General features: G+C 39.2%; 1 protein-coding gene across 1 annotated transcript in view; it reads left to right on the forward strand.

Moving 5' to 3' along the window:
* Window positions 1-24263, forward strand: part of LOC126094446 (putative helicase MOV-10) — a 474995-nt gene that overhangs the window by 371355 nt on the left and 79377 nt on the right. Inside the window, exons 15-16 of the mRNA XM_049908818.1 lie at window positions 8198-8361; window positions 23879-23997. Coding sequence (XP_049764775.1) covers window positions 8198-8361; window positions 23879-23997 — 283 coding nt within the window. The remainder of the gene's footprint in view (window positions 1-8197; window positions 8362-23878; window positions 23998-24263) is intronic.

The raw sequence follows: 24263 nt of genomic DNA on the forward strand, positions 1-24263 counted from the left end.
ACATTCTCATGACCACCACTGCCAGCAATCATGTGCATGGGCTACATTACTGCCAAGTATTTCTGCAGTATAGCAAAAGGAACATCCAGTTTCTTGTAGCCCTAGTACACAACCTCATTCAAACTCAGTGAGGTGTTGATAGTGGCGTCTTTGTCACCTTAAAGGCATTTTTGAGTAACATCAACTCACCTCATCCAATCTCAAAGGAAACTAATGCTCATGACTGTTACAACTTGTATTTAAAGCAAACCTGATTTGTGTCCTCATACTGGTTCTAGTAATGCCACTCGTGTGCAACTGACATTAAATTTGAATATACATCATCTTTCAGATGTAGAAACACATGTACCAACTTTCATTTATGTTGTACAACTCCTTCTTGGTGTTCCAATTTTTTTCCACAGTGTATAATGAATTGTGCCAATATACTATTTGATCCTTCAATATGATAATAATAAATGACTATATACTCTCTCTCTCTCTCTCTCTCTCTCTCTCTCCTCTCTCTCTCATGCATGCGCACACGCACGCACACACACACACACACACACACACACACACACACACACACACACACACGTACGTGCGCGTGCAACAAATAAATGCAATACATGATTCCAACGTTTAGGAGTATTGATACATTAACCTAAATGATTTAATTAACAGAACTCTCTTGTTGAAGCCTGTGTTATTATGTGACTTGGAGAAGGAAAATATAAAAAATGATAATGATGGCACAGAAAAAATGTGTTTATATTTACCTAAAATAATATGAATTTGTAGCTTTGAAGGAGCAAAGCCAAAGGGTACAAAATTTCTAAATGGATAGATAATTAATTATTAAAAATGAATGAAAATACAATATTTAAGGTTCATATTAAATTACTTAAGAAATAGTAACAAGGTTACTTATTTATGTGGGATGGCATATGTGAGGGTAAAAAATTTTTATGTAGTTAAATTCAGGAATTCTCCTTTGAAACTTTAGATGTGAAATTTTCTTATCCTCATTGTATTAAAAAAATGACTAAACATGTAGTTTATTATTGGTGGGGTAAAGGGGGATGTTTCAAGGGGATAGCTGGTCACAATTTTTTATTATAGCATTGTATGTTGATATAAAAATTTGTTTGTAGTGTATTGTCATCTTTTTGAGGTAGTCCTTGGGTGACATGTGGCTTTTGGAGTTCCTTAGCAGATACCGTTACACCACTGCACATGTGCCACAGAGCTTACAACCCTGGGTTGATGTCATAAGGTGTATCTCAGACTAAGAGATGTCAAAGACTGAGACATCAGTATCAAAACCAGTCAAGACAAAAAGTCTACAAAAATAAGTTCAAGTTATTAATTTGAATTAGAAGTACAGCACTATCAGGTGAAACAAGAATATGCTTCAAAGTCAAATAAGACCTCATGCTACATAGCACTGAATTCATGGTCAGGCAGCATAATGGGCCAAGCCTTGCGGGCAGTGACTTCATAAACAGCCGTTTCAAGGAATGAGCAACACATCATAGTTATTTTGTCTGGAATCTTGTGTTGTTAAAGTACACAAAAATGTGACTATATCAGTATGTAAAATAATTCCTGCTATTGGGAAGTGCCAAAGTCTGTGTGAAAGACAAAAATTGTTGGCACAAATGCCACTTTGCGCAATGGTGACTCTTCCTGTCTCTAAAACAGAATACATAAAAAAAAATCTCTTTCAGAAACACTTTGTCTCAAAATGGGAAGATGTTCAGTCATTACTGTTTTATAAAATGATAGTATTAGCTACTGAAACAGCTTGCACTGGTAATGAGACAGTCTCTAAAGTCTTCATCAACAGTTCATATGAAATGGTTGATATTGTAATCTAAATGGTAGCAAATTGAAGCCCGGAAACAACAGCATTACTCAGTACATGTGAACATTGACTGTCACAATAGTGATTCTGTTAACATACTTGATTATTTGCTGATCATTTTCTTTTTAGTGTGGTCTAGATCTAATTGAAGTGCATACTATTAGCAGGAGTAATCCTATTTTGTATTCTCCTCTGTTTTCTGATTTCTTCTTCATATGTAATATTGAAATGCTTCTTTTTATTATTATAAAGAAAAGTAATTACAATGCCACTTCATTTTCAAGTAATTGTTTTTTCACAAGATTTTGGAATTTAAAAATAGTACAGTTTCATAAAAAACTGTGAAATTATATAAAAGTGCAACAAAAGCAGCCAAAATAAAACTAAAATTAACAAAAGAATGAGTTCATTATTACTCAGATTTCACAAAACAATGGAACTTAAAGATTTAACCTTTAAGGATGTAACAATGAAAGAAAAAATTTATGCCCATCATTATTTTGTTTTTCATTCATATTCAAAAATATGCCTTCAGTTACTTAGCAGAGTCTGATACTAGACGCCTCATATGTAAACAGTTGTATTTAGATATCATGCAATAAATGTACACAGTCATGAGTTTGAGACCTATCCTGTGTATAAATTTTAATTTCTAAATCTAGTTCTAGTACCTTCTAGATGTATCAAGAAGCAATGTTCTGGAAGGTTCTGTACACATCTATATACCGTGTAATCTTCCAGGTGGAGGCAGTTCACTCTATGATCTTGTGTACTTGCATGGCTTCAGTTCTCAATAAATCTTCATTGACTTAAAACTAATGCTTGTTATTCACCTAGTTACATCTAAGGACACGTGATTCTTGCTAGCTATGTGACATAATTCTGGTGGAGGTACTGGGTATTAGTGCTTGTGATCACACGCATCTTTTACGCCACAATGGCTCCCATCAGGCCATGACAGAGCTGTCATTTGCATGGTGAGAAGCCCAAATTCATGCCATACTATACTGAGTGGAAGCTCTCAGCAGCTGAAGAAGATAAGATAACCAACAACATATGACATCCAGTGGTGTTCTCTGGAGGTGATGGCCAAGACTCAAACAAGTTGTTAATGGAATATGAATGTATGGGACGAAACAGTATGCTCGACTAATGCACTTTTTACTTGGAGGAGAACACTAAACAGTGGTATGGGGACAACAATGAAAAGCAGACGAGCTGGGAAGTATTACAAGTGGAACTACAGAAGTATTTCAAAGACACGCAATGACAGAAGCACCAAGCAGAAGAAAAACTTAAATGCAGAGCACAGGATTCGGAAGAAACTACAAAATCATACATTCAAGGCATCTTGGAGATGTGCAAAATTGTCAACCCTTGGTTGAAGGAGGAAGAGAAAGTTGCACATCTTATGAAGGAGGCTGCTGAGAACATGCACCACTACTCTACTAAAGAAAGCGCCCACAGCAGACAGTTTCATAAAATGGTGCCAGTATTTTGAGACGATGCATCAAAAACAGATTGGTCATAAGAGGATTGAATGACTTCTGAACATCATATCAATGGCTGTGATGATGGTAGAAATAGATTTGATAGACGACACTCGTCGGATAGTGAAAGAGGGCATTCAAAAGGCACTGGGAGTACCCGTGGAACCTAAAACTGAGACTCTGTGAAGATCATATGGCAGGAAGTGCAAGAGATGCTATTTGCAATCTCTCATCTTCCAACTCCATTGAAAACAGTGAAACAGTGGAGGACAGGATGCACATATGCTTCTGCAGCATGAGGGTCCTTTTTATACCCCAAGGAAGACTGACATCTCGAGAATCCAGGACAACATGCCAGTACTGTTCCACTGCAGGTGATTGGGACATGTGGTGCACTACTGCTGGGAAAGATGGCAGTGCCAACAGAATGCAAGTAGGACTAAACTGACACCAGCCCCAGGATGATGAAGAAGGACAAGAGGATGTATTTACAATACACTGTCACTGCAAGCTAGCTGCTGAAGAGAACCCTCCCCAACATGCTGATCAAGGCCTCTATCACCGATTAGTAGCTGCAGCCAATCATCTAGCTTCAGCAGTCTGGAAATTAAAGGATGTGACCTTCCTAGGAGGTGACGCCGCCGAAGAGAAAAATCCTCCACTGTCGATCATTACAAAAATGATGGGAAACTACTTTGATATACTCATGGATGGCTGACCACCTTCAGCTCTTGTGGACTCTGGAACATTGTATTCAGTCATTCTGGAGAATTACCACTGCCAGTTGCAGAAGACCATTTTGTTGACAACAAATACACTCTGCTGGAGGTGCTAATAGGAAGTATGTAAAACCTACTGAAAGATGTGTTATTTGTGCATGTATAAATGACCATACGCAGTCCTTTGAGTTCATCACTTTAGAAGAGTGCAGTTATGACAGCATCATGAATAGGACTTTCTGAAATCCAAGTCTGTGAAGACTGTGTGCAGGATGAAGTTGATTATTATTGCTCCGAGAGATGCAAAGGAACTGTCGTGCGTCATGTCACGCATCAACCCATGGATATCATAGTGGAATGTAATTGAACCATACCTCTGGAGAAAGATGTAGTCATTCCACCTTCTGTTGTCTCATTTAAAAATGAATTTGGGGCATTGTCAGTAGTTAACTGCCACAAAGAGCTGCAGATCCTTCCAAGATGCATGGTAATCATAAGCCAATCAGCCAGAGAGAATACCGTGTGTCAGCAATGGAATGTCAAAAAATTGATGAAGAGGTAGAGAAAATGATGAAAGATGTCATTCAGCCATCGCAGAGCCCATTGTCATCACCGGTGGTTCTCATCAGAAACAAGGTTGGCAGTTTTGCTTCAATTACAGGAAACAAATAAGATAACTAAAAAGGATGTTTACCCTCCTCCACAAATCAACAATATGCTGGATTATCTGAAGGGAGTGAAGTTTTTTTTCAACCATGGATCTGTACTCATGGCACTGGCAAATAGGAGAAGAAGAGGCTGATTGCGAGAAAACTGCATTTATCATCCCTGAGGGCATATATGAATTTAAAGTAATGCTGTTTGGTTTGTGTAATGCATCAACAGCTTTTGAATGGATGATGGATAATGTTGTGCCTCATCCCAAGTGGACAATGTGTCTGTGCTACTTAGATGATACTTTAGTATCCTACAAAACATTTGATGAACACATAGAAAGCCTGAGAGCTAATATTAAGTGTCTCAGACATGGTGGCCTAAAACTAATCCAAGAAAGCGTCCCTTTGGAGCAATCAACATACTTGTACATCTTATGTCAAATGAAGGTGTGCGGCCAGACGGAGAGAAGGTGTAATCTATAGCAGAATTTCATATTCCTAAAAATAATAGTGATGTGAGAAGCTTCATTACTGTGTTTGTATTACCAGCGTTTTATTAAAGACTTCTGTATGGAAGCCAGGCCACCCAAAAAGTTGTCAAAAGCTCCTGCTAAATTTGTCTGGAGTAAACCTCAACAAGATTCTTTCAATACACTGCAAAAGCTCTGACGACTGACCCTATACTTGATCTGTATGATGAGAGAGCACCTATAGGGCTGTGTACAGATGCCAGTGGGTATGGGGTTGGTGTTGTTCTGGTACAAACTTCAGGTGAAAAAGAGAAGGTAATAGCTTATGCTTCCAGGAAATTTACAAAAGCTGAGCGACCGACTGACTGAATGAGAATGTGTTCCTGTTATCTGGGCCATTTGTAAATTTCAACAGTATCTCTATGAAAGACCATTCACAGTTGTTACAGACTATCATTCGCTTTGTTGGCTGACAGACCTTAAGGGCCCGTCAGAACAACTAGTGGAGAAACCACATGGAGGATCATCAGGAAAATTATGTAGATTATGTTTGCCTCTCTGCACTCCATGATCTTTGTCATGAACTGAAGAAGGATGCCAAACTATTACAAGTTATAAATGCCGCAAATCAGTTGAAGGATGAAGGAGAATTTAAGGTAATTAACGGATTACTTTGCAAGAAAAACTTTGACACCTTTGGAAAGAGGTGGCTACCAGTAATTCCTAAACATACTCACTTAAATATTCTACAGAAATTCCATGACACACCTACACTGATCATTTAGAATTTATTAAGACAGATGACAGAACCCACAAGAGAATTTTCTGGCCAGAATTATTTCGGAATGTTTGTCACAATGTTTTGCACTGTCAAGAGTGCTAGAGAAGAAAGGCAGATCTTCAGAAACCACCTGGCTGACTCATACCAATTTCACCAGCAGAAATACCTTTCCCGTGTGTTGTGATTGACCTCCTCAGACAATTTACAACATCTGCTAGTGGCAGTAAATGGATTAGTGTTTGCACTGAATATCTAACACGCTATGCAATTACAAAAGTTGTGAAAATAGGCGAAGCATCCGAGGTAGCCAAATTCATCATGGAACACATTGTATTAAAACATGGTGTTCCAAGATCGATAATTACAGATCGAGGGAAAATTTTTCAGTCAAACCCTCAGGGTAACATCACACATCACATGATGACTGCCTATCATCTGAAAATTAACATGCTTATTGAATGCCTTAATAAGACATTGGCTGACATGCTATCAATGTATGTCATCGTCAAGCAGAGCAACTGTGATGAGGTGTAACCTTTCATGACGTTTGCCTACAACACTGCCAAACAAGGGACTACAGGATTTATGCCAATTTTCCTGGTGCATGGGGATGAGGCAACTATGATGATGGATACTGTGTTTCTGCTCCATCCTGATGACGTGGATGACAGTTACACCAGCCAGGCATGTACCAGAGCTGAGGAATCTCAGCAGTTAGCTCGACTCTGCATACAGCAGGCTCAAGAAAACAATTGCCGAAGTTATGATGCCAGCCATATTGCCTACCACCTTGGTGTCCTTGTCTGGATCTTCACTCCAGTTCGGAAGGTTGGTCTCTTTGAGAAACTGCCTAACAAGTCCACCCCCAAGGTGAGCACCAGTCATCGGGAGTTGAACTATGCAGGACTGTCAACTCGATCCCGGACTAGCAAGAGGTAACATCTAGACACTGTTGCCTCAAGGAGGGAGCAATCTCACAGAAGAAGATAACGGTTTTAGTATTAGTGTGGTACAGTGGATATGGTATTGGACTTTTATTAAGTGGGTCATGAGTTCAAGACCCGTCTTGTGTGTTAATTTTAATTTTTATATTTAATTCTAATAGGTTTTAGATGTGTCAAGAAGCAGTGTTCTGGAAGGTTGTGTATGTGTATATAGACTGTGTAATCTTCTGGCTGGAGGCAGTTCACTCTATGCTCTTGTGTATGTGTGTGACTTCAGTTCCCAAAAAATCTTTGTTGAGTTAAAACTGGTGTTCATTATTCACCTAGCTACATCTGAGGACACCCAATTCTTGCTACCTGCATGAAAATATATTGCAAATGCAGTTACTTCAAAATTAATATGCATACACACACATGTAAATTTGCCTCCCAGAACTTCATCACTAGCAAGTGGGTGTGGCTTGCATCGAACTGATGTTGTATAATTGGCTGGTGCAGTAGCTTGCAACTCCCATTATTGCCATGAAATGTCACTCCAAACCCCAAATGAATGTGGAACCGATAACATTTGTGTCTCCTGAGAACTTTCCTGGCATTCACAACTTAAATTGTTAAATTTATATGAAAGAGAGGATATTTGGGGATCTAACCTTGTTTTCTAAATTTTAATTGTAACTCTATGCACTGGCCCATAAACAAAATAACCATTATGTCAGACAAGTCATTTGGCTGCAGATTATTAATGCTGCCTGTGCAAAGTTGGTGCCAAGTTGCTTGTTTTGTTTATGAAATGTGATTTATTCTTGATACATACAATTTTCAAATCATTTGGCATAATGCATAAGAGACATCTCAGGTTTTACAATAAGAACATTTTTGGGAAAAGTTCAAAAGTTTACCTTATTTTAATATACTTTTCTGAGCTACAGTTTCTCAAATACCTATTATCATTTTCAGTGCACAAAAATATAAAATATATAATTCTCTTGTTCAAACTGTGAAACTGCATAACTTTACTTTTCCACCAGAAGAGTAAAGAGCAATTATTTTCATTGGCCCAAGTTCCAAATTGAATATTTTACAGATTTCTGTTTTATTGTAAAATTTTAACCCTAATAGATTGTGGTGTTTGGGCATAGAGTTGTAAACAAATTGTGGTTCAATCATTTCAAATACATTCTTTTTCTCCTGCAATACTATAGATAGTGGCACTAGAACTCTCATATCTCTCTTTCTCTTCATATGTGTGTATTTGTTTATGTAAATTTACTGTAACATCATTTTTTAGGTACTTCTTTCCTGGAACGCCTGGTGACAGGAAATGACCAGTATAAGAGGAGTAATACTGGCGAGTACAATACTGCTGTTATTACCAAATTGGTGAAAAATTTTCGTTCTCATGAACTAATTCTGAAAGTCCCAAATGGCCTGTTTTATGACAATGAACTGAAGGTAAAATATTATTATTGCTTCAGAATTACATAATAATCTATTGCAATATGATGATTTACTGTCACCCACCAACTGTGTGGTGAATAACCATCCAAATAGTCAGTAATAAATAAAACTCTGGCTGCAAAAAATGTTGCATGAGAAAATACTTACTGGTGCTGTGGATTAAGTCCTGAAAAACGGTCACAGCTATTTTGTTTCTCACAAATAAGGAATAGTGTGCCTAAATGGCCACATGCCAGTCAGACTACAAAACCAAACCCCTGGGTCTCTATCGTCAGTCAGTGTTGGGATTTTTTTCTGTTACTTATTGCTATTTCTTTTCTGGAAACGATGTATTAATGGGGAAAATGTCAAGTTATGCCATAATTTGGAGACCGAAAGTTGTAGGTCCCCTCATAAGTGACTGAAGAAGTTAGTTAGAAAGCTAGAGAAAGGCATGTGTATACCATCTCTGACAGGCCCATTCTTAGTAAAGCACTTTGATGTTCAAACCAATCTTCAGCTCAGTGAGCACTTCAACTTGCCATAAATGTTAAAATATTAAAAAAGACTCAGAAGAAGATATAAAAGCAGTTTCATTGTATGAAGCAATTAACTTTTCTGTGGTAGTAGGGAGTAGGTCACACTGAAAAATTTCAAGGGGTATTAGCTGCCTTATACAGAATACATATTTTAATTCTGATTTAATAAAATACTGACAAGTTAAATTCCTTATATTGTTTGGCAATGCTGTATCGTTAACAGTGTTAATGCTAGTTGGCAATAACTATAGACAAAATCCACAATAATTGTAGCTAAAAGATTCCTTTGAATGGCATCATATTCACCAAATCTGCTTGGCGTCAAACAAATAAATGTGGCAAGCAGAGAACCCCCAACTACTGATGTAACCTGTTAGAAGGTGACTTGTTTGCATAGAGCAACTATACACATTTGTTACGGAGCCAAATAGGGTTAAGAAACAGCTAATTAGCAACAATTTACAATGATTTATTGGTAAAAGTTTTACAATATTTGACTGGAGTATGAAGATTGTGTGGTTGCAGTATATTTCAGTGTTCACTTTCACTGATATGTCTTCAGATGTAGGTACAGTCCTAAATACAGTGAAAGAAGACTAAAAACGCATACATAATGTCTGATTTGGCTCTTCTTGGTTGCAACTGTAGATGAGTCCTGAGACACTCACTAATGTAAGACACTGTCCAAGTTCTGTTTTGATGATTGCCTGATGATTGTCTTGATGTACTACTTGCTGAGTGGAACTGTATTATATTCATATTTGGCAGATGGATGTCTGCTTGGGAACTACGTGTGTTACACAAGGTGGATGCGTGACATTGTCTTTTTTGTGAGCATCCTCTCTACAGTCTAATCCGAACTATGTTGTGGCTGAGTCAAATGCAGCTTGGTGCCCATCTATGTAGACTGTATCTCATACCTTCTGGAGGACACAGTAAAATATTTAGCCATGCCATGTCATATGCTGTTTATGTTAATGAAGGTCTTTGAACATCACCACCATATACTGTTCACCAAGAACACAAAGATTAGATTATTTTCTGAAAATAGTAAGGCTCTACATTAAAAAGAATTACCAGCTACATTTTGTGTGTGGCTGTCCACTTCAATCATCCACTACCAGAACTCATCTGTTTAAACATGTTTCACTTATTTATTCATCATGCACTGTACATGTCATTTTAATCATTGTGTATGTGAGAATGAAGATCAGGTGACAATGAACATTGCAACTAATGCAGTTATAAGATTTGTTCAATACTTGAACTAGGATAATTATGTAATTTGTGTAGTGGCCAGTAAGATGATGTGACTTACCAAACGAAAGTGCTGGCAGGTCGATAGACACATAAACAAACACAAACATACACACAAAATTCAAGCTTTCGCAACCAATGGTTGCTTCGTCAGGAAAGAGGGAAGGAGAGGGAAAGACGAAAGAATGTGGGTTTTAAGGGAGAGGGTAAGGAGTCATTCCAATCCCAGGAGCGGAAAGACTTACCTTAGGGGGAAAAAGGACAGGTATACACTCGCACACACACATATCCATCCGCACATACACAGACACCTGTGTGTATGTTTGTGTTTGTGTTTGTTTGTGTGTGATGCACATGCACCCTCCCACCACCACCTATTCCAGGCCTGTAACCCAGAAGGTGTACACGATCAAAGGCAGAGCCACGTGTGAAAGCACCCACGTGATTTACCAACTGACCTGCCTACACTGTGAAGCGTTCTATGTGGGAATGACCAGCAACAAACTGTCCATTCGCATGAATGGACACAGGCAGACAGTGTTTGTTGGTAATGAGGATCACCCTGTGGCTAAACGTGCCTTGGTGCACAGCCAGCACATCTTGGCACAGTGTTACACCGTCCCCAACCTGTCAGAACTCCGGAGATGGGAACTTGCCCTTCAGCATATCCGCTCTTCTCGCTATCCGCCAGGCCTCAATCTCCGCTAATTTCTAATTTCAATCTGCCGCCGCTCATACCTCACCTGTCTTTCAACATCATCTTTGCCTCTGTACTTCCATCCTGACTGACATCTCTGCCCAAACTCTTTGCCTTTACAAATGTCTGCTTGTGTCTGTGTATGTGTGGATGGATATGTGTGTGTGTGCGAGTGTATACCTGTCCTTTTTTTCCCCCTAAGGTAAGTCTTTCCGCTCCCGGGATTGGAATGACTCCTTACCCTCTCCCTTAAAACCCATATCGACCGAGCGAGGTGGCGCAGTGGTTAGCACACTGGACTCGCATTCGGGAGGACGACGGTTCAATCCCGTCTCCGGCCATCCTGATTTAGGTTTTCCGTGATTTCCCTAAATCGCTTCAGGCAAATGCCGGGATGGTTCCTTTGAAAGGGCACGGCCGATTTCCTTCCCCATCCTTCCCTCACCTGAGCTTGCGCTCCGTCTCTAATGACCTCGTTGTCGACGGGACGTTAAACACTAATATCCTCCTCCCTCCTCCCTCCAAAACCCATATCCTTTTGTCTTTCCTTCTCCTTCCCTCTTTCCTGACGAGGCAACCGTTGGTTGCGAAAGCTAGAATTTTGTGTGTATGTTTGTGTGTCTATCGACCTGCCAGTGCTTTTGTTTGGTAAGTCTCATCATCTTTCTTTTTAAATATATTTTTCCCACGTGGAATGTTTCCCTCTATTATATTCATATCATTAATTTGAACCCAACAAATACGTTTGTTATAGTTATTGTCACTGTTACATTTTGTAGTCTTTTCTGTCATCTTATTTCCTCCTTCTGTTTTTGCCAGCAGTTTTACTTTCTATTCACCTTCTCCTTTTTTACCGTAATCCAGTATACAATTTTATCCCGCCGATATATACTCAATAATACGTAATAACCAAAGGAGTTGAGGTTGGAGAGGAAATTCTGGAGTTCTTCTTCACTGTGAGTCCAGATCATGAAGATGTCATCAATAAATCTGTACCAAACTTTGGGTTGGCAGGCCTGGGTAACCAAGAAGGCTTCCTCTAAGCGACCCATGAATAGGTTGGCGTACGAAGGGGCCATCCTGGTACCCATGGCTGTTCCCTTTAATTGTTGGTATGTCTGGTTTTCAAAAGTGAAGAAGTTGTGGGTCAGGATGAAGCTGGCTAAGGTAATGAGGAAAGAGGTTTTAGGTAGGGTGGCAGGTGATCGGCGCGAAAGGAAGTGCTCCATCGCAGCGAGGCCCTGGACATGCGGGATATTTGTGTATAAGGAAGTGGCATCAATGGTTACAAGGATGGTTTCTGGGGGTAACGGATTGGGTAAGGATTCCAGGCGTTCGAGAAAGTGGTTGGTGTCTTTGATGAAGGATGGGAGACTGCATGTAATGGGTTGAAGGTGTTGATCTACGTAGGCAGAAATAAGTTCTGTGGGGGCTTGGTAACCAGCTACAATGAGGCGGCCGGGATGATTGGCTTTGTGAATTTTAGGAAGAAGGTAGAAGGTAGGGGTGCGGGGTGTCGGTGGGGTCAGGAGGTTGATGGAGTCAGGTGAAAGGTTTTGTAGGGGGCCTAAGGTTCTGAGGATTCCTTGAAGCTCCGCCTGGACATCAGGAATGGGATTACCTTGGCAAACTTTGTATGTGGTGTTGTCTGAAAGCTGACGCAGTCCCTCAGCCACATACTCCCGACGATCAAGTACCACAGTCGTGGAACCCTTGTCCGCCGGAAGAATGACGATGGATTGGTAAGCCTTCAGATCACGGATAGCCTGGGCTTCAGCAGTGGTGATGTTGGGAGTAGGATTAAGGTTTTTTAAGAAGGATTGAGAGGCAAGGCTGGAGGTCAGAAATTCCTGGAAGGTTTGGAGAGGGTGATTTTGAGGAAGAGGAGGTGGGTCCCGCTGTGACGGAGGACGGAACTGTTCCAGGCAGGGTTCAATTTGGATAGTGTCTTGGGGAGTTGGATCATTAGGGATAGGATTAGGATCATTTTTCTTTGTGGCAAAGTGATACTTCCAGCAGAGAGTACGAGTGTAGGACAGTAAATCTTTGACGAGGGCTGTTTGGTTGAATCTGGGAGTGGGGCTGAAGGTGAGGCCTTTGGATAGGACAGAGGTTTCGGATTGGGAGAAAGGTTTGGAGGAAAGGTTAACTACTGAATTAGGGTGTTGTGGTACCAGATTGTGTTGATTGGAATTTTGAGGTTTTGGAGGGAGTGGAGCTGGAAGTGGGAGATTGAGTAGATGGGAGAGACTGGGTTTGTGTGCAATGAGAGGTGGTTGAGGTTTGCTGGAAAGGTTGTGAAGGGTGAGTGAGTTGCCTTTCCGGAGGTGGGAAACCAGGAGATTGGATAGTTTTTTGAGTATATATATATATATATATATATATATATATATATATATATATATACACACTCCTGGAAATTGAAATAAGAACACCGTGAATTCATTGTCCCAGGAAGGGGAAACTTTATTGACACATTCCTGGGGTCAGAAACATTACATGATCACACTGACAGAACCACAGGCACATAGACACAGGCAACAGAGCATGCACAATGTCGGCACTAGTACAGTGTATATCCACCTTTCGCAGCAATGCAGGCTGCTATTCTCCCATGGAGACGATCGTAGAGATGCTGGATGTAGTCTGTGGAACGGCTTGCCATGCCATTTCCACCTGGCGCCTCAGTTGGACCAGCGTTCGTGCTGGACGTGCAGACCGCGTGAGACGACGCTTCATCCAGTCCCAAACATGCTCAATGGGGGAGAGATCCGGAGATCTTGCTGGCCAGGGTAGTTGACTTACACCTTCTAGAGCACGTTGGGTGGCACGGGATACATGCGGACGTGCATTGTCCTGTTGGAACAGCAAGTTCCCTTGCCGGTCTAGGAATGGTAGAACGATGGGTTCGATGACGGTTTGGATGTACCGTGCACTATTCAGTGTCCCCTCGACGATCACCAGTGGTGTACGGCCAGTGTAGGAGATCGCTCCCCACACCATGATGCCGGGTGTTGGCCCTGTGTGCCTCGGTCGTATGCAGTCCTGATTGTGGCGCTCACCTGCACGGCGCCAAACACGCATACGACCATCATTGGCACCAAGGCAGAAGTGACTCTCATTGCTGAAGACGACACGTCTCCATTCGTCCCTCCATTCACGCCTGTCGTGACACCACTGGAGGCGGGCTGCACGATGTTGGGGCGTGAGCGGAAGACGGCCTAACGGTGTGCGGGACCGTAGCCCAGCTTCATGGAGACGGTTGCGAATGGTCCTCGCCGATACCCCAGGAGCAACAGTGTCCCTAATTTGCTGGGAAGTGGTGGTGCGGTCCCCTACGGCACTGCGTAGGATCCTACGGTCTTGGCGTGCATCCGTGCGTCGCTGCGGTCCGGTCCCAGGTCGACGGGCACGTGCACCTTCCACCGACCACTGGCGACAAACATCGATGTACTGTGGAGACTTCACGCCTCACGTGTTGAGCAATTCGGCGGTACGTCCACCCGGCCTCCCGCATACCCACTATACGCCCTCGCTCAAAGTCCGTCAACTGCACATACGGTTCACGTCCACGCTGTCCCGGCATGCTACCAGTGTTAAAGACTGCGATGGAGCTCCGTATGCCACGGCAAACTGGCTGACACTGACGGCGGCGGTGCACAAATGCTGCGCAGCTAGCGCCATTCGACGGCCAACACCGCGGTTCCTGGTGTGTCCGATGTGCCGTGCGTGTGATCATTGCTTGTACAGCCCTCTCGCAGTGTCCGGAGCAAGTATGGTGGGTCTGACACACCGGTGTCAATGTGTTCTTTTTTCCATTTCCAGGAGTGTATTTGGAATTTATAGAGATTTCCAATTACTTCTTGTATGACTAATGAGAATTTCCTGAAGATCTTTGCACCATAGACCAAGAAACACTGTGTATCCTTCAGAATTATTTTTGTGTCTTTATATTGTGGATGTGTAAATCTGAGTGGAATGGGACTGTATTATTTGCAACAAATACCATTATAGGGCAAATGTGCTGGGAAGTGCATGTAAGAGTTTGTATTTGTAATTCTTTATTGGTTCATAAAGCTTTATTTGGTCAATAATTTCACATTTGACACTGGACAAATCAGATTTGAAATAGTAATACATTTTGAAGAGGCAGTGGGAGGTATGTGATTGTCTTGTGTGTGTGTGGGGGGGGGGGGGGGGGGGGGGGGAAGAGACTAAACAAACTTAAGCATAAATCATTACAAGGATATTTAACTTAAACAGTAATGTAAATGGCCAACATGTTTCAATATCTTTTGCCGGTACTGGTTTGAATGACAGTGATCGACGGTTTAACATCTGCATGTGCTTGTAGGCTGAATAAGGGAGGTAGGCTTGACTCAGCTTGATGTAACAATTTATTAACGAAGCCCTGCGGGCAGAACAGACAATAATACACTGCAATTAATAACTCTTGTGAAGGCATGAGAAAAATTCATTGCGGTTAATTATTCCATATCTAACACTTGGATTCACGCTTTACCTCAAGGAGTAGAACGTGGAACAGAAAACCACAATCAAAGAGTAAATCACAGAACAGATGTCACTTGTGTATAGCGTCTCTGGCATTCAGTGGGGAAGTTTCGCAGCACTGTACTTGCAAACACCCATGCATGTCAAGGCACTGGATGATGACAGAAGACACCACATCTTTCATGGGAAAAGTGTACTATAATGTAAAACTGACTCATTCCACATCATAACAAGAATCACAGTTATGAACTATGGAACATGCAAATAATTAAGCTAACTGTCAGACATCTTGGCAGTTGTTTGGGAGTCAAAATGGTGCAGCTTTTCTCAATCTTCCTTTGTAAAGGAACATACAAAATCAAAGTTCATTATTAGACAGAATTCAATGTTTCTCAAGAACTTTCTTAATACAGTCATTATAAAAATAAGGATCTTTCCCATCATGAACTGTTCTACTAGCAACATATCTTCAGTGGTTGAGCAACTACATTTTTCAGCAAGAACCACAGTACCACTACAGTCTCCTTGAGATATGGCACAACTTTCTCTTTACCTAGCTTAGTGAATGTGTAAATCTTTCAGCTTGTTTCCTTTACAAAGGAAAACCCAGGAGAATTGCCCCAATTTAATCCTTGCACCACTGAAAAGATGAATAAGTATTAGTGTCAGTGGTGTTGAGGAACAGCTGAAATCATTAATCCCTGTGAGTTTCTATACTAAATTTGCGACTGAGGTAGCCCATCTTCTAACTATAATCTGTCATAGATCCCTTGAACAAAAAACTGTGCCAAGTCCTTGCAAAAATGTACAGGTCACACCTGTTTACAAGAAGGGTAGCAGAAGTGGTCCACAGAACTACTGTCCAATATCCTTGATGTCAATTTGCTGTAGAATCCTAGAACATATTCTGAGCTCAAACATAATGACCTCCTCAATGCCAACCAGCATGGATTTCGAAAACATCGATCATGTGAAACTCAACTCACACTTTTCTCACAGGACATACTGAAAGTTTTGGATCAAGGCATTCTGTCAGATGCTGCATTTCATGATTTCTGTAAAGCATTTGACTCAGTACCACACCTACACTTATTGTCAAAAGTAAAATCATATGGGGTATCGAGTGAAATTTGTGTCTGGGTTGAGGACTTTCTGGTAGGGAGGGCACAGAATGTTATCTCGGATGGAGAGTCACCATCAGATGTAGAAGTAACTTCAGTTGTGTCCCCTGTGAGTATGTTGGGACCCTTCCTGTTCACATTGTATATTAATGACCTTGGAGATAATATTAAAAGAAAAATCAGGAATTTTGCAGATGATTCACGTATGTATAATGAAGTACTATGTGAAAGAAGCTGCATAAATATTCAGTCACATCTTGATAAGTAACATATTAAGCTATCTGTGTAACCAGTCGTTTATCAGTGGAATATTTCCTGAATGTCTGAAATATGCTGAAGTTAAGCCACTGTTTAAGAAGGGAGATAAAGAAATAGCATCAAATTTCCGTCCAATTTCACTGTTGCCAGCATTCTCAAAAATTTTCGAAAAAGTAATGTACAATCATCTTTATAACTATCTTATCTCAAATAACATACTGTCAAAGTCACAGTTTGGATTTCTAAAAGGTTCTGATATTGAGAAGGCTATCTACACTTACAGTGAAAATGTGCTTAATTCATTAGACAAAAAATTGCAGGCAACTGGTATATTTTGTGATCTGTCAAAGGCATTTGACTGTGTAAATCACAATATCCTTTTAAGTAAACTAGAATATTATAGTGTAACAGGAAATGCTGCAAAATGGTTCAAATCTTATATCTCTGGCAGGAAACAAAGGGTGTTATTAGGAAAGAGACATGTATCAAGCTATCAGGCATCATCCAACTGGGAACTAATTACATGTGGGGTCCCACAAGGTTCCATTTTGGGGCCCTTACTTTTCCTTGTGTATATCAATGACCTTTCATCAGTAACATTACCAGATGCCAAGTTTGTTTTGTTTGCCGATGATACAAACATTGCAATAAATAGCAAATCAAGTGTAGTCTTAGAAAGATCAGCCAATAAAATATTTGTGGACATTAATCACTGGTTCCTAGCCAATTCTTTGTCACTAAACTTTGAAAAAACACACTACATGCAGTTCAGAACTTGTAAGGGGTGTCCCAAGAGTATATGTCTAACATACAATGACAAGAAGATAGAAGAAGTGGACAGTGTTAAATTCTTGGGATTACAGCTTGATAATAAATTCAACTGGGAGGAGCACACCACAGAACTGCTGAAGCGTCTTAACAAATCTCTGTTTGCAATGCGAATTTTGTCAGACATAGGGGATATAAAACTGAAAAAGCTGTCATACTATGCTTACTTTCATTCCATAATGTCATATGGGATTATTTTTTGGGGTAATTCATCAAGCCAAGCTAAAGTTTTCCGGGCACAAAAACGTGCAGTAAGAATTATATGTGGTGTGAACTCAAGAACATCCTGCAGAAGCCTGTTTAGGGAACTAGGGATACTAACTACAGCTTCCCAATATATTTATTCCTTAATGAAATTTGTCATTAAAAATATATCACTTTTTCAAACCAACAGCTCAATTCATGGAATCAATACTAGAAATAAGAATAATCTTCACAAGGATTTAAAGTCACTTAGTCTTGTACAAAAAGGTGTGCATTATTCAGGAACACACATTTTCAACAACTTGCCAGCAGCCATAAAAAGCTTAACAACCAATGAAATTCAGTTTAAGAGAAGCCTAAAGGATTTATTGGTGGCCAACTCCTTCTACTCCATTGATGAATTTCTTAGTAAAACCAACTGATTTGTATATAAGTACAACATAACTTCTGCACAATTTCAGTGCAGTAATGTGTTCACTGAAAATTTGTGTGTGTGTGTGTGTGTGTGTGTGTAAAAGTATAATCTAACTTCTGCACCATTTCAGTGCAGTAATGTGTTCATTGTAAATAAGTATTACAGTAGTTGTATTACATGTTTATTACCTTATAAATAAATAAAAAACTTTTTTATTTTAAATTCAGTGCATTATTATTTGTAAAATGACTCTTAGTGTTCATTAAAAAATGACGATCATTCCACTTGTGGAATGGTACATTAGCTTATTTGTTTTAGTTGTAAATATTTGTCATGTATTGTTGTTTTTCTGACATATTCCACATCCTGGAGGAGCTCCTCACTACGGATCATTTGGAATGAAAGTAAATCTAATCTAATCTAATCTAATCTAAGATTTCAAAGTTGTACAGGTATTGGCAACTTGCTTTAAATGTTCACAAATCTAAAATTGTGCACTCCACAAAACAAAACAAAAAGAAACATAGTATCCTATGACTATAATATCAGTGAATCACTGCTGGAATCGGACGAATGATACAAAGACATAGGTGTGACACTTTGAGGGATATTATGAAATGGAATGATCATATAGATTCAGTTGTGGGTAAAGCAGGTGGTAGGCTTCAGTTTATTTGTAGAGTTCTGAGAAGTGCAATCAGTCTACAAAGGAGATTGCTTACAAACCACATGTGCAACCAGTTTTAGAATACTGCTCAAGTGTGTACCAGATAGGACTGACAGGGGATATTGAATGTATACAGAAAAGGGCTGCAGGAATGGTCACAGGTTTGTTTCATCCATGGGAAAGAGGCACAGAGATACTGAAGGAGCTGAACTGGAGTATTTTTGATCATAGAAATAAAATATCATGAGAAAGTCTGTTAACAAAGTTTCAAGAACCAGCTTTAAATGATTACTTTAAGGATATACAACAACCTCCAATGTATTGCTCACCCAGGGCTTGTGAGGATAAGATTAGAATAATAACTGCACATACAGAGGCATCCAAACAATCACTCTTCCCATGCTCCATACTTGAATGGAATGGGAAGAAACCCTAATAACTGGTACAATGGGATGTATCCTCTTCCATGCACCTCACAGTGGTGTTCAGAGTATAGATGTAGATGTAGTTCTCCAACCCCTTTTGAAACAGCATCCAACTGTCTGATAGCAGACAGAGCAATTTCCAGCTACTTTTGAACAGCAGCTATCTCATCCCATGCCGAGAATGTTGGTCTGAACATCAAACAAGGAACTACAAATTAGCCTTAGTCATTCTGTTTTAATTTTAGGATTGTAGGATTGCAAGTTCCCTATAATATTGGTGCTAAGAATGTCATTTGTCTTATAATGAGAGAAACCCCATTTTAAAATTTATAGATTCCTTGAAGATAAATTTGTGTCTCGAACTGCTGTCAAAAATATTTTCAGTAACAGACACATGTATCATTGTCAAAAACAGTATAAATGTGCACAATACACACTACTGTTGAGTGAGAAAACAAAGTGGAAGACAAAATGACAGTTATAATATGTGCAAACCATTATCTGCTGTAGATTTGCACCTTACCATATTACAGTGGATTCAGTTCTAATGTGAGTGCAGCACGTCAATACCAACCTTTCCAATAGCCAATTAATTTATTGCTCAATATTGTTAACCCAAAGGTCATCTTCCCACTATATAATCTTGACATGGTCTGCATTTGTGTGTACAGTTGCTGCCCCTGGTGTTTCCATGGCACTCTCAATAATCTGTCTTTGGTGGTAGGTGACACTCTTACTTTTTCCCTCCAAGTTTCAGTAACTGATTCTCCTGATCCCTAGTTAATGCTTTGACTTTTATTATTATTATTATTATTATTATTATTATTATTATTATTATTATTCACGTTTGGGCCCTACTGGACCACGCGAAGTACAATCACGGGGCATTCAGTTATTTTCTTTTAGACTTTCTCTCTGCCCAAATTGTTTTCATTCTCTCGGAATGAGCTCTTTTCCTTTCATCAGACCATGTGGTTCCAGTTTTCTTTGGTTTTTCAGCTTGACCAACTACCCAGTCATGAATTTTTTGCCTAAATAATTTTCTGTCTTGAATTTCATCTTGTTTTATATCTGCCTCTTTCATGTCCTCTTTTATAGCAGCAATCCATTTTATTGTCTCAGATTTAGCTTTACTTCGATTTTCGTAGAATTCCACTACTTGTTTAGTTAGTCTGGTAGCATCCATTCTTTTAATATGCCCATAAAATTTTAATCTGCGTTTTTTCATATCCGAATATATGCTGGTGTATTGTTGAATTTCACTATTTGCTCTTAGCCTGTATGTTCCTTCTTCAGTATATTTTGGACCTAGAATTTTTCTGATTACTTTTCTTTCTCTTTTTTTGGATTTCTTGAATGTCCTTTTCTCTGTTTAAAATTAGCGTTTCAGCCCCATAAAGGCACTCTGGTTTTATGACCGTGTTGTAATGTCTCAATTTAGAGTACCTCGAGAGACATTTTTTGTTGTAGATGTCTTTTGTAAGTCTAAAAGCTGTCTCCATCTTTTGACAACGAATTTCATTTCCAATTTTTTCTAGACCAGTCTCTGAGATTGTTTCACCTAAATATTTGAATTGCGAAACTCTTTTGATTTTTCCATACTTAATTTCCAAAAGTTTGGGTGCCAGTTTGTTGCTAGTCATATACTGTGTTTTTTCAAATGAGATTTGGAGACCTACTCTTTCTGCTGTTTCTTTAAGAATTTCTATTTGTTTCTGAGCAATTTGGATGTCCTGCGTTAGAATAACCAAGTCGTCTGCAAAGGCCAAACAATCTATTCGAATATTTGTTCGTCCTAATTTCACTGGTTGGTCAATTTTGAACTCCAATTTTCGTTCGCGCCACTCTTGTATTACTTTTTCTAGAACGCAGTTAAATAGCAACGGAGAGAGTCCATCACCTTGCCTCACGCCTGTTTTTATTTCAAAGGGTTCTGAAATTTCTCCTCTGAACTTTACTTTTGATTTTGTACCAGTTAGCGTGTCTCTGATAATTGCTGTGGTTTTAGGATCCAGGCCTTGTTCTTTCACAATTTGGAAAAGAGATTCACGATCCACTGAGTCATAAGCCTTTCTAAAATCTACAAAGGTACAAACTAGTTTTTTATTGTAAATTTTTTGATGTCTGAGAATTAGTTTGAGGACTAAAATCTGTTCTGGGCAAGATCTATTTGGCCTGAAACCTGCTTGATATTCGCCAATTTTCCATTCAAGTTGTTGTTGTGCTCGGTTCAGAAGACATTGAGAGAGGATTTTGTATGTGACTGGAAGAAGAGAAATTCCTCTGTAATTATTAACATCAGTTTTGTCTCCCTTCTTATGAAGTGGGTGAATCAAGGCGGTTTTCCATTCATCAGGAATTTTTTCAGTTTGCCAAATGTTTTGCATGATTGAAGTAATTTCTTTAACGGTTTTTGGACCAGCTGCCTTTAAAAGTTCTGCAACAATTCCATCTTCACCAGATGCTTTCTTGTTTTTCAACCTATGAATTTCTTTAATGATTTCCTCTTCATTTGGTGCAAGTGAAACTGGATTGCATTGTTGGGGAATTTTTGGTGGAAATCTTTCTGTGGGCTCGGGGCAATTTAGAAGATTCTTAAAATATTTAGAAAGTTCTTTGCAATTTTCTTGGTTGTTAAGAGCCAACTGTCCATTTTCCTTCTTGAAGCAAAGATTCTGGGGTTGGTACCCCTTTATTTTGGTTTTAAAAGTTTTATAAAAATTTCTGGTATTGTATTTCTGAAAATCTTCTTCAATTTCTAAGAGTTGACTATTCTCATATTGTCTTTTTGTTTGTCTAATTAGTTTTGAAGTGTCTTTTCTAGTTGTCAGGAATGTATCATATGTGTCTTCTGTCTTGTTGCTATTCCATGCTTTAAATGTCTCTTGTCTGGCTTTGATTGCATGATCACAGTTTTCATTCCACCAAGCATGTTTCTTGTGTTTTCGTAAAGGAATTTGATCTTGAGCTGTTTTGATAATCTTGTGTTTGAGTTGTTCCCAATTTTGTGCACTTGTTTTGTCAAATTCGTCTGCTAATAATGATGGTTGGATTTTACTGGTGTCAAATTTGGGGATTAATGGTGTCCTTTTGTTGAAATTTTGGGGTTTTAGCTTTAGTTTCACACGGGTTAAGTAATGGTCTGAGTCAATATTGGCGCCTTTACGAACTTGAACATTTAAAATTTCTTTGTGACATGGATACGAGATTGCAATATGGTCAATTTGGAATTCACCTATGTCCTTGTTAGGTGATCGCCATGTCTTTTGTTTTGAAGGTTTTTTCTTAAAATGACTTGACATAATTTTGAGATTGAAATTTCTGCAAAATTCTACCAGCCTCTTTCCATTTTGATTGGTCCATTTATGTGCAGGGAATTCACCGACCGTTTTTCTAAATTTTCTCTCTTTCCCTAACTGTGCATTAAAATCACCCATTAAAATCTATACATAATTTTGAGGAATTTTGGAGACTGTATTCTCTAACACTTCCCATGACTTATTTACTTTTTTTGGATTTGTTTTATTCTCCTGGTTGATAGGCATGTGTGCGTTAATTAAACAGTACATTTTATTTGCACATTTCATGGAAATTGTCATTAGTCTGTTGTTTACTGGATTTACTTCGATTACGGAGCCAAGAATGTCTTGCGAAATTGCGAATGCATTATTATTATTATTATTATTATTATTATTATTTTTCCCCCCAAAGCTCGAAGTTTAACAATGCTTATGAATCAAATCCTTAAGCTTAACGTTTCTTGTATTTATTTACTTTTTGTGGTCTTAATAATGCCTATAACTTTCTATCTACGTCATCCTTCGTGTATGATTAGCACATGACTTTTTTAATATTCGATTTCTTTGCTAATATCTTCTGGATACAATGGTCACACATAACTTTATTTTTTACAGCTGGTTGTACTATTCATTCCCAACTAACAATCTTTTTCACCATGTGTGGATCCTCTTCCCCAAAAATTTCTTGTGTCAGTTGGAAAAATAGCTCATTTGACTCTTCAAACAATGTAAACAATTCATGACCAGAGTTCCTTCATTTCAACCATATTCGAAAATTAACCATTGATATAATATACTTTACTATGAGCTTCAGACTCCTCCTTCCCTCCGGTCCATATACAGTAGAGTAAGTCATTTACATTATATTTTACATAAAGTTTGTTGTTAATAAAGGCTCTTTGGTTACTACTTGGTGGGCCACCATAACGCTTTCCATCGGCGGCTGAACAGAGTAACATGTCCACCACAGCAAGCGACGATGTCCATGCACCACTCATACTCACAGGAGGAGCAACTTCTGCTTGTATTCTTGGCTCTGCATAAACAGAAGCCTAACGACAGTGTTTTGCTCCACTCTAGCTCAATTAACTTAATAGTCTTTCTCTCTGTATTCACTTGAATATTTTCCATTTCTTGAAGAGCCAAAGAGTGTACCATGGCAGACTGATACCTCATCTTTTGTCTCTACCTTACTATTTCCTAATATACCAAGGATTATTTGGACTACTTATTCCATCTTAGGTGAAAGTTACTACCATTAGAGAGTTAAAATATGCAAACAGTTATATTTTTTTGTTTGTCTGTCACAGGCCTGTGGTGGAGATTTAACAAGGATGGCTTGCAGATGGAGTCAGCTGCCCAAAAGGGAATTTCCTATAATTTTTCATGGAGTTCAAGGCAAAGATGAACGAGAAGCTCACTCACCCAGGTGCTTCACAATCCTTTCCATTCTTAGTTTCTAGTATTTTGCTGTTATATGTATTCCATTAATAACCTCTGTCTTTACTAAGGCAAATGCTGCTCCAGGCAGATATTTGGAAAAAAACATATTTCCCAGTAGGTTTGTCTTTAATTATGGTCTCTATTTTAAATTACATATTGATAAAGGATATATTTGTGAATTAAGTAAGATGACTTGCATGGAGTACTAAAATCTGTTAGAAATGTGTAATTGTTCTGTCTGTGAATGAGCGC

Source organism: Schistocerca cancellata, chromosome 8 (genome assembly GCF_023864275.1).
Source record: "Schistocerca cancellata isolate TAMUIC-IGC-003103 chromosome 8, iqSchCanc2.1, whole genome shotgun sequence".
NCBI lineage: Eukaryota > Metazoa > Arthropoda > Insecta > Orthoptera > Acrididae > Schistocerca > Schistocerca cancellata.